Source organism: Vollenhovia emeryi, unplaced genomic scaffold (genome assembly GCF_000949405.1).
Source record: "Vollenhovia emeryi isolate VEMERY1.0 unplaced genomic scaffold, V.emery_V1.0 DF939328.1, whole genome shotgun sequence".
NCBI lineage: Eukaryota > Metazoa > Arthropoda > Insecta > Hymenoptera > Formicidae > Vollenhovia > Vollenhovia emeryi.
Window position 1 is genome coordinate 1 of NW_011967038.1, and position 12298 is coordinate 12298.

Below are 12298 nucleotides of genomic sequence, written 5' to 3' on the forward strand. Positions count from 1 at the left end.
GCAATTATAACTTTGTGTATATCTACTATAAATAATGAAGATCAATTATAATCATCTGCCTGTGAAAGTGCATTATTTTTTCTTTAATGCGAGTAAGTAATTATTAAATATATGGCATCTCCTAACGTATGTTATGTTAATTCACTTAATTCTAATATAGGTACATGCGTGATAATTACAAAACACACGCGAAATAAATTACATATTTCCAAATGCTTTAAATGATATCAAATATGCGTGAATACAGTTACAATCATTTTTCTTATTTTAGGTATGGGTGCTTTTACAGCATATGTACCAGTTTACGGCAGGCAACTTGGTATTTCGCCATTAATTATGGGCAGTATCATCGCGCTTTTGCCTATTGGCAGTTTGCTCGGTAAATTACTAATCGGCTACGCCGCGGATTATTTTCTCACATGGAGGAAAAGGATATTCATGACACTGTTCACCGTCACGGCTATATCTTTCATGTTGATGTATTTTTTGCCGGCTCTACCCGGTCCGATACTACCGGACCACCAGTTTCAAAATGTTTCTTGCGAGTGTCCACCGCCTTGCGACATGGATTATGTAAGTTTTCGTTTTGTTGTAACTGTAAATCTTCTTGACGAGGCAATAGTAACAGATTTTCTTGTAAAAAATCTCATTCCCACGAAATAGAACATCCACGATGTACCAACAAATGTATATACTAAACGTGTTCTATATATCATCGTTAGCATACAAGTGCTTTAAAATTTCGAAAGCTTCTAAACACTAAATCTTCAACAACGCCGGAAATGATATCAAACATATTTTCAGCTGTGTATTCAAAAGATTTATTTAATTTTCAGCACGCATCAGTACTGGCATCGTGCAACGGTACGAAAGACACGACGTGTCATTGGATGTGTAAGGATATGAATTTTTCCATACGATTATCGTTTCATGGAGTCGAAAAAGAAGCAATTATCTCACCGGATACTACATGCTTATTAAATGTCAATGAATCGTCATTGTGTCAAAGAAATGAAACAGCATATAATAATTGTAACGTTACCTGTGACATTTTTGAAGACGATCGATGTCTATACACGTCTGTTACTTTCTGGGGCTTTGTCATCTTGATGTTTTTTGGCATAGTTGGTTTGTTCGTTTCCGCCAGCGTAAATGATACAATTTGCTTCGACATATTAGGTAAATAATTTCATAAATGTGTATTCAGAGACAGTCACGTATCAAAATACGAAAAAAAGTAACCTTACACGGACAAAATTTTCTTTTAAAATTTGCCCTGAAAATTATGTAATTGTGGGACAATGCGGCATTTCGAAGAATTTTAAGAGCTTTTTGAAACTTTACCATATACATTTTACGAGTAATTGGACTAGTATACATTTTACTGGTACACCCAGAAAAAAGTTTCTGCGAAATGAAACAAAGTTTCTTTGAATTTTGACCTTACTAAACTTTTCTAAGAAAGTTATATCTATTTCTTCAAATATATCTAGCAAATGTTTTAGTAGAAGTATTATAAATAAAAATTTAGTAGATTCAAAGAAAGATGATTTTAACGCATCTCATTTATTTAGCCTAAATGAACCTTTTTTTCTGAGTGTAGTACAATTGTTGTACTTATTGTCAGTTTTCAAAGTATATATTTTGATAGTAAAATATAATATATGATACAATTAAAAAAAAAACTTTTATTGAGTTCTTCAAAATGTTATGTTGTCCCACGATCACATGATTTTCAGGGCAAATTTGAAGAGAAAATTTTCTCCGTGTACAAGTAAACGTTTAGCAATAAATTACCTCATAAACTCGTATAAACATGTAAAGAAGAAATATTTTTCATCGAAATTTTATTCTTTAGGTACAGGTGGACAAATGAAGTACGGCAAGCAACGACTGTGGGGTTCAGTCGGTTTTTCCCTTGTCTCACTTGTATCTGGTTATACAACAGATTTGTGGTCACAAGGAAAAATTTACAAAACTTATACACCAGCGTTTATTCTTATGCTCGTATTCATTGTTAATGATTTGATTTGCTGCAGAAAATTAAAGGTATATTATACGCTTAAAAGGAAAAAAATAGTATAGTGGGTTTAATAGTACATTTTTAATTTTAATATCGTGTATTTTTATTGCAGTTGCCACTGGTGAAATCGCCAAGTATATTAACAGATTTATATACAATTTTGAAATTATTACCAATTATTATCTTCCTATGTACCGCTATTATCGCTGGCATTTTGGAAACTCTTACAATGTACTTTTTATTTTGGTAAATTTTTTATGCAAGCAATAAAACGCAGCAATGTCACATTAATTGTACTTCAGTGATTTGTTTCATCAGGTATATGGAAGATCTCGCTATGACGACCGGTTATATGAGTCAAATTAAATTAATAGAAGGTCTTACGTTATGCACAGGTTTTCTCGGCAGCAAAGTAATATTCTTCTTTATATCTGGTAATGTTATAAATGCATTTACTCGCATGTTTTACCGCATAAAGTACAATTGTGCGCGACTGGAAATATTTCGCTCCGAAAATTGTAATGATGAATTTATACTTTTTCAGGCAGAATATTGAAAAAATTGGGTTACGGTTACACGCTTACCATTTGTTTTTTATGCTGCGCACTGAGGATGGGATTTATATCCTTGGTGCCAACGCCGTGGTATGTAATTCTGGTGGAAGGTACTTTGCAGGGACCAACGTATGCGCTTCTCTATGCAACAATAGTGACGTACGCGAGCGTAATATCACCGCCCGGCACATCGGCTACCGTTCAAGCGATTGCGGCTGGGATGAAGGAGGGTCTCGGTAATCTTTCTTATATCATCAAGAATTGTTTTATACTATAATACAAAGAATTTACGCAAGTGATACGAATGTATCTATGTTTTCAATAAGATTAACGATTTGGTACATGCGACGCCGCATTATTTTTAGGATACATGATTGGTAGTTTCTTAGCTGGTTTCTTATTCGAAAAGATTGGTGGTAGAATGACTTTCAGAGCGTATTCAGGACTCGCAGCATTCGCTGCGTTAATGTATTTTATACTTTATGTTTCATACCTAAGACATACAACAATATACGCAACAGGTGAGGAATCGAGTAACTTGATTTGTCGGGATTTTTCGACAAATTTCTTCGGATTGTAAAAATATGAAGAAATTTTCTTCTTATTGCAGACGCACGGCATAATGTTGAATGGAGAAATCCTGATGACGCGCAGAAACAATGTGAACCAGATGAAACGTAATACGTTACAAATAATAATACATTCTAAAACATCATATCTTAATGAAATTACACATTACAATAATACGAAAATGTAAACATTATATATATATTAAATATTAATTTCTGCTGAATATACTATATTGCCTCGTCATATTTTAAGTCTGCTTTAAACAATGCAATATGAAAGAAAAATGTATCACCGATCGCTTGCTCGAAACTTGAACTGAGACAGACTCAAAAAGATTTTGAATTGTGCAGTCGAGTTATTTTTATTATTCTGGAGTTTTACTTTTATATCTTTATTCCTTTTATAGAGTGCTTGTCGACATTTAAATGACAGAATAGTTTCGTTAAGGAAGAAGCAAATTGCCAGTCACTTCAACAATGTTACCGCGATAATTCACGCGTGACAATTTATATCGTGATGTACTTACGCAACACAAGTTTACGGCGAATACCGTGCGCGTTAAATACGCAGAAAAATCGTTTCGGTAACTTTTCGACATCCTGCGTTGTCGTTCAACATTTTTGGGGAGCGTTGTTTGTACCAATTCCCTTCCTCTCTCTAATACGATACATCGTATATTTAATGCAGAAATTAGAAACTACTTCGCGTTGCATTATCCCGCTATAATTAGCGAATTAATTGGACCGGGCGCTTATCACGAGAAATAAATATTCGGCGCGTTTACTCGTTTACTTCACCCACGGGATTTGAAGCAGCCCGGGGAAAATTCCCGTGGTACACTGCCAACGAGGAGAGGCCACATTTGGCAGATCTTGGCTCCTCGATGTCTCCTGGACACGCAACGAATTCGCGCGATAACGCATACGTCGTTGTCATCGTCGTGGTCGTTACCGTCGTTGCCAAGTGCAGATCGCGCAATATTTTACGGCGCACGAGGTGTTCGCGGCAGATACGCGCGCGCGTTCTCTCCAGTAGTACGTACGTACGCCAATCGGACGAACGACATCTCTCTAAGAATCGCGAAAGTGTCGTAAAGTTTGATCGATCGTAAATTGGATTGTTCCGCGGGGAGCACGTAGCCGGGAGGGGACCGGGGTAAGGCGATAAATGAAACTTGGATGCTCGCGGAGAGGGGAGAGGGCGAGGAGGACGGAGGACGACGAGGCATTCCGAGAGTATGCTCCACTTTGGATACGGAATCCTCCTCCACTTTTACGCCGAAAAACTTCGCTTATCGCTCTAATTCGAAGGGCCGGCTTCGGGCGCCCGTGCGCCGGCAAACAAAGCAGTTTATTATGCACCGTTAGCGCCCGGATAATTTGTTTCTCGCAGACTCCCCCACGTGTCGCAACGTCTCGCCGTTTACGCACGGCGCGCTCTGTATCCGCGATAATGGTTCATTTCCGAGCTACGAGCCGAAACAATTGTAAACCCGAATCCGACGAAGCGGCGCGCAAGAAAAATTTAAGAAACGCAATAGGAAGGTCTTTATTAATAACAAAAAGTCTTTCGCGTGACACGCACGTCTCTCAACGCCTCCGGTCTAATATTTTTGTAGGAGCGCTCGCTCGTCCTTTCGCCGCGCTAAAAATCGCGATTAATATATAGAAAAAGATTTTGCCTTGCTCGAAGAACTTGTCTAATTAAAACTTTTTAACGTCAAAACATATTATTAAAACGAAACATTTAAAATAGAATACGGTAGCATGTTGAAGTTTTTTAAGATATCGCCAAATAAGCATTAATTCTCTCACCAAGTATATTATAGGATATTATAGGAATATTCTTAGAATACGTCCGCAGTACATTCTATGGATTTTCAGAATATCACGTTAGGCTATCACGTTCACTCTCACGTCTCGTTCCGACTTCCTTCCGAGAACTACCCCGTTTCTCGGGGAAATCGCGCGCTTACGTTATCTAAATCTAGAATCCTACTTTTGCTTTATCGGCCACTTGTGTACGGCTTTCGTGTCCGCTTCACTTGTCCGTGCATACCTTCGTTTCATTATTTACGTGTTTGTCGCTGTGTCAAAGATGCTTACACGATTATACGAAGGAATCATTGGATTCTTACGAAGCACGAATAATCATGATAAATCGTATCACCTGTCATTGCCCACGTCCCATCGTCAACGTACATTATTAAGCGCGAAGAAATATAGTCACACCAGTCTCCCCCGCGATGTACGTACACGTGGAACGCGCGAATTTGCTTGAGTAATTTGCGGCATGCGATACAAGCGCGGTCATTATATGAATATAACGCATTCGTTGTTAACGCGGAGAGTTATTGCCCGGTTGTACACCGGATAGTGGCAATCACACTGTCATAACCCGAACGCGATTAAATCGTTAAATAGACCACGGATTATATACTTGACGTGAAATTTGCTGAAATCTATACTGTGAATGATACACGTGGCGCACAATAACCGGTATTGATCACCCATCAGACACAATAGGGTCATGGATATTCAAACGAGGGTATGGTGTCTAGCAACGCAGACTCCACATCCTCTCGGCAAGGATCTCTGATAACGCGACACAAAGTATTCTTGACACATTTGAACTTATTTTATGCGGTAAAAAAATAAAATGACATTGAGGGGATCCTAAAGCCGCTGGCGAACTCGATTAGTGTCGATAAGGTAGGGCAGACGGAATTAAAAAATTATCGGCATTTTCAATTCCAAGTTCTACTGGGTCTGAGAAATTTATGGCCAACCAATTTGCAACTTTTACGGAAAAGCAGCGATTTTGCTACACATTGCTCAGAGATTTTGGATGGAATTCTAGCATCGTCAACACGTGACAGATGTTTGACAGCCGCCTCTCTCGAAATAGCCTGCAACTATTTCTACACGCCCCACTGCTCCTTTTCTCTTCTTCTAGACTTGGATTTCTGGACTTGCGTTTATTAGAAATAATCTTTTTTTCTAGGCTATTAATCTTTGTTCTAATTGCACGATATTGTTCTTATATTGTATGTTGTCCCTGGAGTAGGCTGGTCTCATTTTGTATATATTTATTGTACTATTCTTGTATCAAGCAAATATTGTCGTCAAGTGTACCAAAAATTAGTAAAATTTTTAATTTTTTTCCGTTTTTTACATAAAGTCGACTAGCATAATCTAGATTTTGTTACGTACTTTAATTCCGTAAAAGAGTTTTGCATTTTTATAAAGCCAATTAAAAGATTACTTCTAACAAAGAATGTCGATAAAACAGACGGCTTTAGGATCCCTTATATGTTATTTCTAGGGTATGCTGGTCTCATTTTGTATATATTTATTGTCTTGTATCAAGCAAATATTGTCGTCAAGTGTACCACAAATTAGTAAAATTAAAAAATTTTTTTCGTTTTTGATATAAAGTCGACCAGCATAGTTTAGATTTTGCTGCGTACTTTAATTCCGTAAAAGACGGATTATTTTATTATGACGGATCCAAGTGCAATAAAATTGGATCCCGGAAATGTTTTCTGTGGACGTAAGGCTGAACGGGACTGATCCTTTAAATTAACCAGAATATCGGTTTGTATAACATTATACGTAACGAGACTTGTTAAGCAAAGATTTGTACGTTAAAAAGATCTTGTTACGTAACGAAAAAGAATGAAGAAGAACAAAAGTCGTGCTCGCGAAGGGTGAGCGTAAAGACGCAAGTTCGCCGTGCACCGACACCGGACGACCCACCCATTCCCTCGAAAGCGGGACCGCAAAACCGCTGTGGAACAATCTCGCTATAAAATAATCCTTTGTAACGGAACATCGCGGTATTGCATCTGGCAAACAGCAATGCCGCTGGTTTGTCGCGCGGAAAATTCTCGCTCAATAAGCCCGAGAGCTGTCCTCCGTTTAGGATTTTTCGCAATTTCGTGCGGCGAGGCGCGCCCTTTTGTCCCGATTAAATCAAATATCATGTACAAAAGTTCCGTTCGACGTACAACGGCCGCGATGTGAGCCCCAATTAACGATAACGGATTAACTTTACCCTCCCGGGGATACATGATGTCTGCGATACGCCGCGTGTCGTCGCCAGAATTTTACTTCCGCAGCTCTCGACGGGACCATAACTAAACTAATAATCGTCGAGTGATCGTAGTTAGCGAAGACTCTAGTAGTGCGCCGAGTAACACTGCGTCCCTACTAGAGCTTCAATAACGAAAGCCCGACGGAGAACAAATCCGTCGCCGATACCCCTTGGCCTCTCAAACGAGGATGACTTTAATTCCCGATCGAAATTGCAAAGTGGAATTAACTGGATTTAGTCTGACATCACTTATCACCTCCGGAATCCCGATGAAACTTCCGTGTCTCCCCATTAGCCGTCCCTTCGTTATCTGCTTTTAAATAAAGATGGGATATACTAGGCGCAATACGGAGCAGAGAAGGAAAAGGATAGTGTAGAAAAAAGTTGTGTTAAAATTTTTGTTTAACAAATATAAATCGATCGTCGAAGTTTTTCTTTATTTATTTATAAAACGTACGCATTACTCTCCCCCTGTTACCTCGAAAAAATATTAATTTCTATTATTTTCTGCCGAGTTGTACAAATTAAATGTGAAATATAAAAAGTGTACTAATTAAGTTTTCAATTAATAGAATTTACTGTTGCAACAGACAGACAACTGCTCGTCTTCTTTTCCCCAGACTCCTCGCAAAGGTATTGTTTTACAAGGGACGCAATAAGGATCTTAGGAGAGTATATCTTTCCGTTATACCATCCGGCAAGGCGAGGAAGACTTTAATCCAACGTTGAAATTGCAAATCAAGTTTAACGGGCCGCGAGGCTGAGATGAATACTTAAAACAGCGTAATAAATATACGAACAAGCGGACGAAGATCCTTGTATTGTCTCCCCCCTTTGCAACGCGTGACGTTTAATTCGCAAAATCGCAGGATCTAAATCTCCAACAAAATTGCCCTTTGAAAGTTTATTCTCGCAAGTATAATAGGAAAAAGTACAGTGCATCTATCAAGAAAGATCATCAGACTCCAATAATGCAATAAAAATGAACAAAGAAATAGGCAACAGAAGTCAACACGAGGCGTTATGTGTGAAATATACAGGGTGTCTGACACAAGAGGACCCCTACGAAAAATGATGGTAGATTCGATCAGACTAAGAAGAAAAGTCATGTACCATTTTACAAAATTCGCAATAGTTATCGAATAACTTATTGAAACGTTTCAACGAATGAGCGCGTAGAGAGTGGTTTGTATACCAGATCGCCTAGCAACGGTGAGCGAAAGGTGGAGCGACGCGCGACGTAACTCCGCGCCGGAAAGAAACAGCGAGCAATGGTTTACGTCCCGCGTCGCTCACCGCTCGCGTCCGCCCCTCGCGTACCTTCCGAGCCCGGCCTACCGCTCTCTACGCGCTCATTCGCTCAGACGTTTCAATAAATTATTCGACAACTATTGCGAATTTTGTAAAATGGTGCATGACTTTTCATCTTAGACTGACCTAATCTACCACCATTTTTCGCAGGGGTCCTTTTGTGTCGGACACTCTATAAAACTGTTTAATACATCGAAGTATAAATTATAACGTTTTGATCACACAAGGGGATCCTTCTCGATGACAAATATACAATATAGGTTAACTGTATTTTGTGTTTTTTTGCTCATAATTTATTACAGTATATCTAGACCTATAATTCGTTCAGGTTTTCTAACCAGAATTGACTGCGTATTGTCTGAATATGCTATAGAAAAAAAGTTACATGAACATACGCGGAGAGAAGTTCTTAAAATTTATCGCGAAAATCATATAATCGTGGGACAATACGGCATTTCGAAGAATTTGAGTTCTTTGAAATTTTATTATGCATTTTACAAGCACTTACACTTACAACAGATTTTACTAGTAAAATATAACTCATAAAATTCTTCAAAAATACCCTTTAATTGTCTCACACTCATATGATTTTCAGGAAAAATTTTAAGAGAACATTCCCTCCGTGTATAAATGTATTGTGTAATAAACGATTTTAAAAATAACCAAGTTGCCTTTAGAAATTATCAAGTCCAGCAAGTCTACCACGGGACAGTAATCTGTTTCCTTTAAAAATTTATTACCAGCAAAGTACAAATCGTACAATTCGACCGCCGTACGTTTCTCCGAGTGAAGCGAAAGAGTGTTTTGCGAGGTAGTTGGAAGGAACGAAACTCTATCCCAGTAACAGATCCAATAACAAGGGCTCGAGTGGATGAGCAAACTGCCGACGACCCTTCCACCCGGCTCTATCGGTATCCCTCGGCGAGAAACTCTCTCTCTCTCTCTCTCTCTCTCCCGTCTCGCCGACAGGATCTTGAGAATTTTCGCAGACGCCGTAGGCAACAGACTGATTCCGAGATTACGAGTCTAATTAACGGATTAAGCGAGCAGGCCGCTCTGTTTGCTAGAAATTAACTCGCACTCCCGACACCTCAACTATCCGAATCGCGGTTAATTTATTGAATCGCTGATAATCTGCCGGTGGAAACCGTTAGACGGTAAAATGTAGGAAGGATGGGGCGTTCTGGGCAGTCACTCAACTTTTCGGAAGTACAGTTTTCTCCGAGAAAGACCTTGCAATAAAATGTTAAAATCCAATTTTCTGTTAGTTCGCGCAATCACAACTAAATTTATCAGTTATGCACCGGAGATTTAACCGAAAAGTATCTTCTATAAAACGCTCGTCAAATTTCCGACTTTTTATCTTGGTGCACGGAAAAAGTGTTGCGTTTATTGTTTTGTGTATACGCGACAATCTATAATCTTCTTAGAAGCGTTTTATAATTTTACATTCCAACAATATTAGTCTTATTTAAATTGTCTACAATTGTCACTTCAAGAATACACATAATTATTCTGACAATAAAGTCATTTTAATTATTGCAACCTTCGATTTGAAAATACGTCATTTTCTATCCCATATTGTTTGCTCTCCATTCAAGAAAATTACTTTTAAATAATAGGCATATATTTTTCTCGATTGGATTATATAAAATTCCTTCATTCAAGCAAGTTTTTCTTCCTTTAACGCAACAGAATCTTATTTCAAGATTTTCACGGTGAGACTAAATACATATATTTTCAAAAGAAGAATATTCCTTTTTTTCGTGTATCGTAAGGCGTTCGACGCATCGCTGAAGATGTGGAGCGAGACAGGATATCGGAAGAGTATTTTCCAAGAGAACGAAAATGCGTTCCTTAAGGCTTCGCCAGTATGCTCTTCTTAGTACGCTCCCTTTCCTCCGAAATAACATTCATGCCCGGTTATCAGTAAGGAAGTTACGCTAAAAATTTTCTACAATTCTGTCGTTACGAACACTGACGTGAAAGACGAACCACGCTGAACTTTTCTATTACGTTCCACGTAATTGCAGACCACCCGGAGGGAATCAAGAGCAATATTCGAGCCGTTGTGTTGATTTGAACAGCGATGTAAAAGTCAGTGAAAATAACGTTCCCAGATACAAGCGTGTCCCTACATAATTGAAATATCCAATAGTTTTCTTTGTGAAGGAAAGCAAAATGGTTTGCGCATTAAAGGCATTGTCAAAACCAAGCTCGTCTCGCAAAATGGAGAAACATAACATTTACACCGTCGCTTCCGCAGCTCATTTATGATTATTACTCGTCAGCCTGAAGACAATTACGATATTGCCGTTTGGTCTCCGTTCGAAATATTAATGGGACGCCCAGTGCCGCGCACACAAGAAGGACCCCGCGTGTCTTTTAGCATTATCTGTACATACCGGGTGTACGCCTGCTCGCATAATCGATCAGTATTGATCTTTGAACGGTCCGTTACTTCGTGTATCCACACTCGGTATACGGCGGAGCTGATACGTTCCAGGCGATTGATCATCCGCCTGACTAGTTGGGCGCGCTTGATTTCTCCGACGTGCACCCCGGTGCCACGGGAGCTTAACGGAGAAACCATCGATTACGGGTCACTTGATAAATAAGAATTTCCACGTATTGCGCGTCGATCGATGCCCGAGAATCAGTTTTGCAATTACTTCCTTCCGTTACCGCGTCGTTCGCTAAGCTGCACGTCCATTCGTCGATTCGGTATGACATACACGGAGAGAATTTTCTTCCAGCGTTTACCTCGAAAATCACGTAATCGTGGCACTTTGAGGAACTTTACGAAAGTTTTTGAAATTTTTCCATACGTTTTACTAGTAATGTGCGGTACATGATTTTCGGGATAAATTTTAAGAGAAAATTCTCTCCGTGTAGTAAAATGTATGCATACATGTAACATTTCAAAAATCTCTCCTAAAATTCTTCGAAATGCCATGTTGTCCCACCATCCATGATTTTCAGGATAAATTTTCAGATGTAATATTCATGTATTTCCTAGATAAAGATAAGTGCAAAAGTTCTTCTTTAATAGCGAAACAATTTGTGGAGTTGATTCGATAAAAATTTTTCACTCTGCGAATTTAATAAACTTCTAAAGCTGGGATGCATTTTACACCCCACACGCGCGCAAATAACGTAGGGTGGAAAGCAACATTCTTCGAAATTTTAATGCTTACCTGCTTAAAGCGAACGAGACGAGGATTGAATGTGGAAACGCAGAATTCAGGTAAAAATTCAAATTATGTAATTATTGTATACACAGCTCTCGATAAGAGTATTATTGATATCAAAACAACTATTAACACGAGTATTAATAATGTCGCTTTTCATTAGAAAATTATTTATTCGGCCGATAGTTTTGCGAAGGCTACAATTTGCGCTTTAATCGAATCAAAAACCAATAATTAAACACGCGTGAAAGATCCAATAATTAAATTTAACCGCGAGAGGTTGGCGGATAATGCGAAAAGGGATTAATTGATCTATCGGCATTTGATTTCGATGCCCAACCCTTCCGCTTCTCGTAAAGCGAAGGCGACAGGACCCGGAAAAGCCGGTTAACGGTAACCGAACGAAGATCTTTCGAATAATGAGGCCGATCTCTCGACAAAGAGCGGAGCAATTTCACATTGTCACTCGGTGCCAACCGCTAGAGGCTCCTCTTGCGTGTCGGATCATTGACTTCGGGGCTAATTAATCTCCCGCAATTTTCGCGATGGAAATC

At 38.9% G+C, this 12298-nt stretch overlaps 1 protein-coding gene across 2 annotated transcripts; it reads left to right on the top strand.

The window, feature by feature from the left end:
* Positions 1–9: 9 nt before the first annotated feature.
* LOC105558607 (major facilitator superfamily domain-containing protein 6-like) lies at positions 10–6087 on the top strand. Of its 2 annotated transcripts, none has more exons than XM_012006383.1 (9): positions 10–92; positions 272–573; positions 837–1179; positions 1859–2049; positions 2136–2269; positions 2342–2457; positions 2568–2813; positions 2943–3098; positions 3188–6087. In XM_012006383.1, exons 1-9 carry the CDS (start codon positions 35–37, stop codon positions 3256–3258), a joined length of 1617 nt encoding a protein of 538 aa, XP_011861773.1. In that variant the 5' UTR covers positions 10–34; the 3' UTR covers positions 3259–6087. The 2 variants fall into 2 exon arrangements, with proteins under 2 accessions (XP_011861773.1, XP_011861775.1); XM_012006385.1 differs by having other exon boundaries at positions 2136–2254.
* The last annotated feature ends 6211 nt before the right edge of the window (positions 6088–12298 follow it).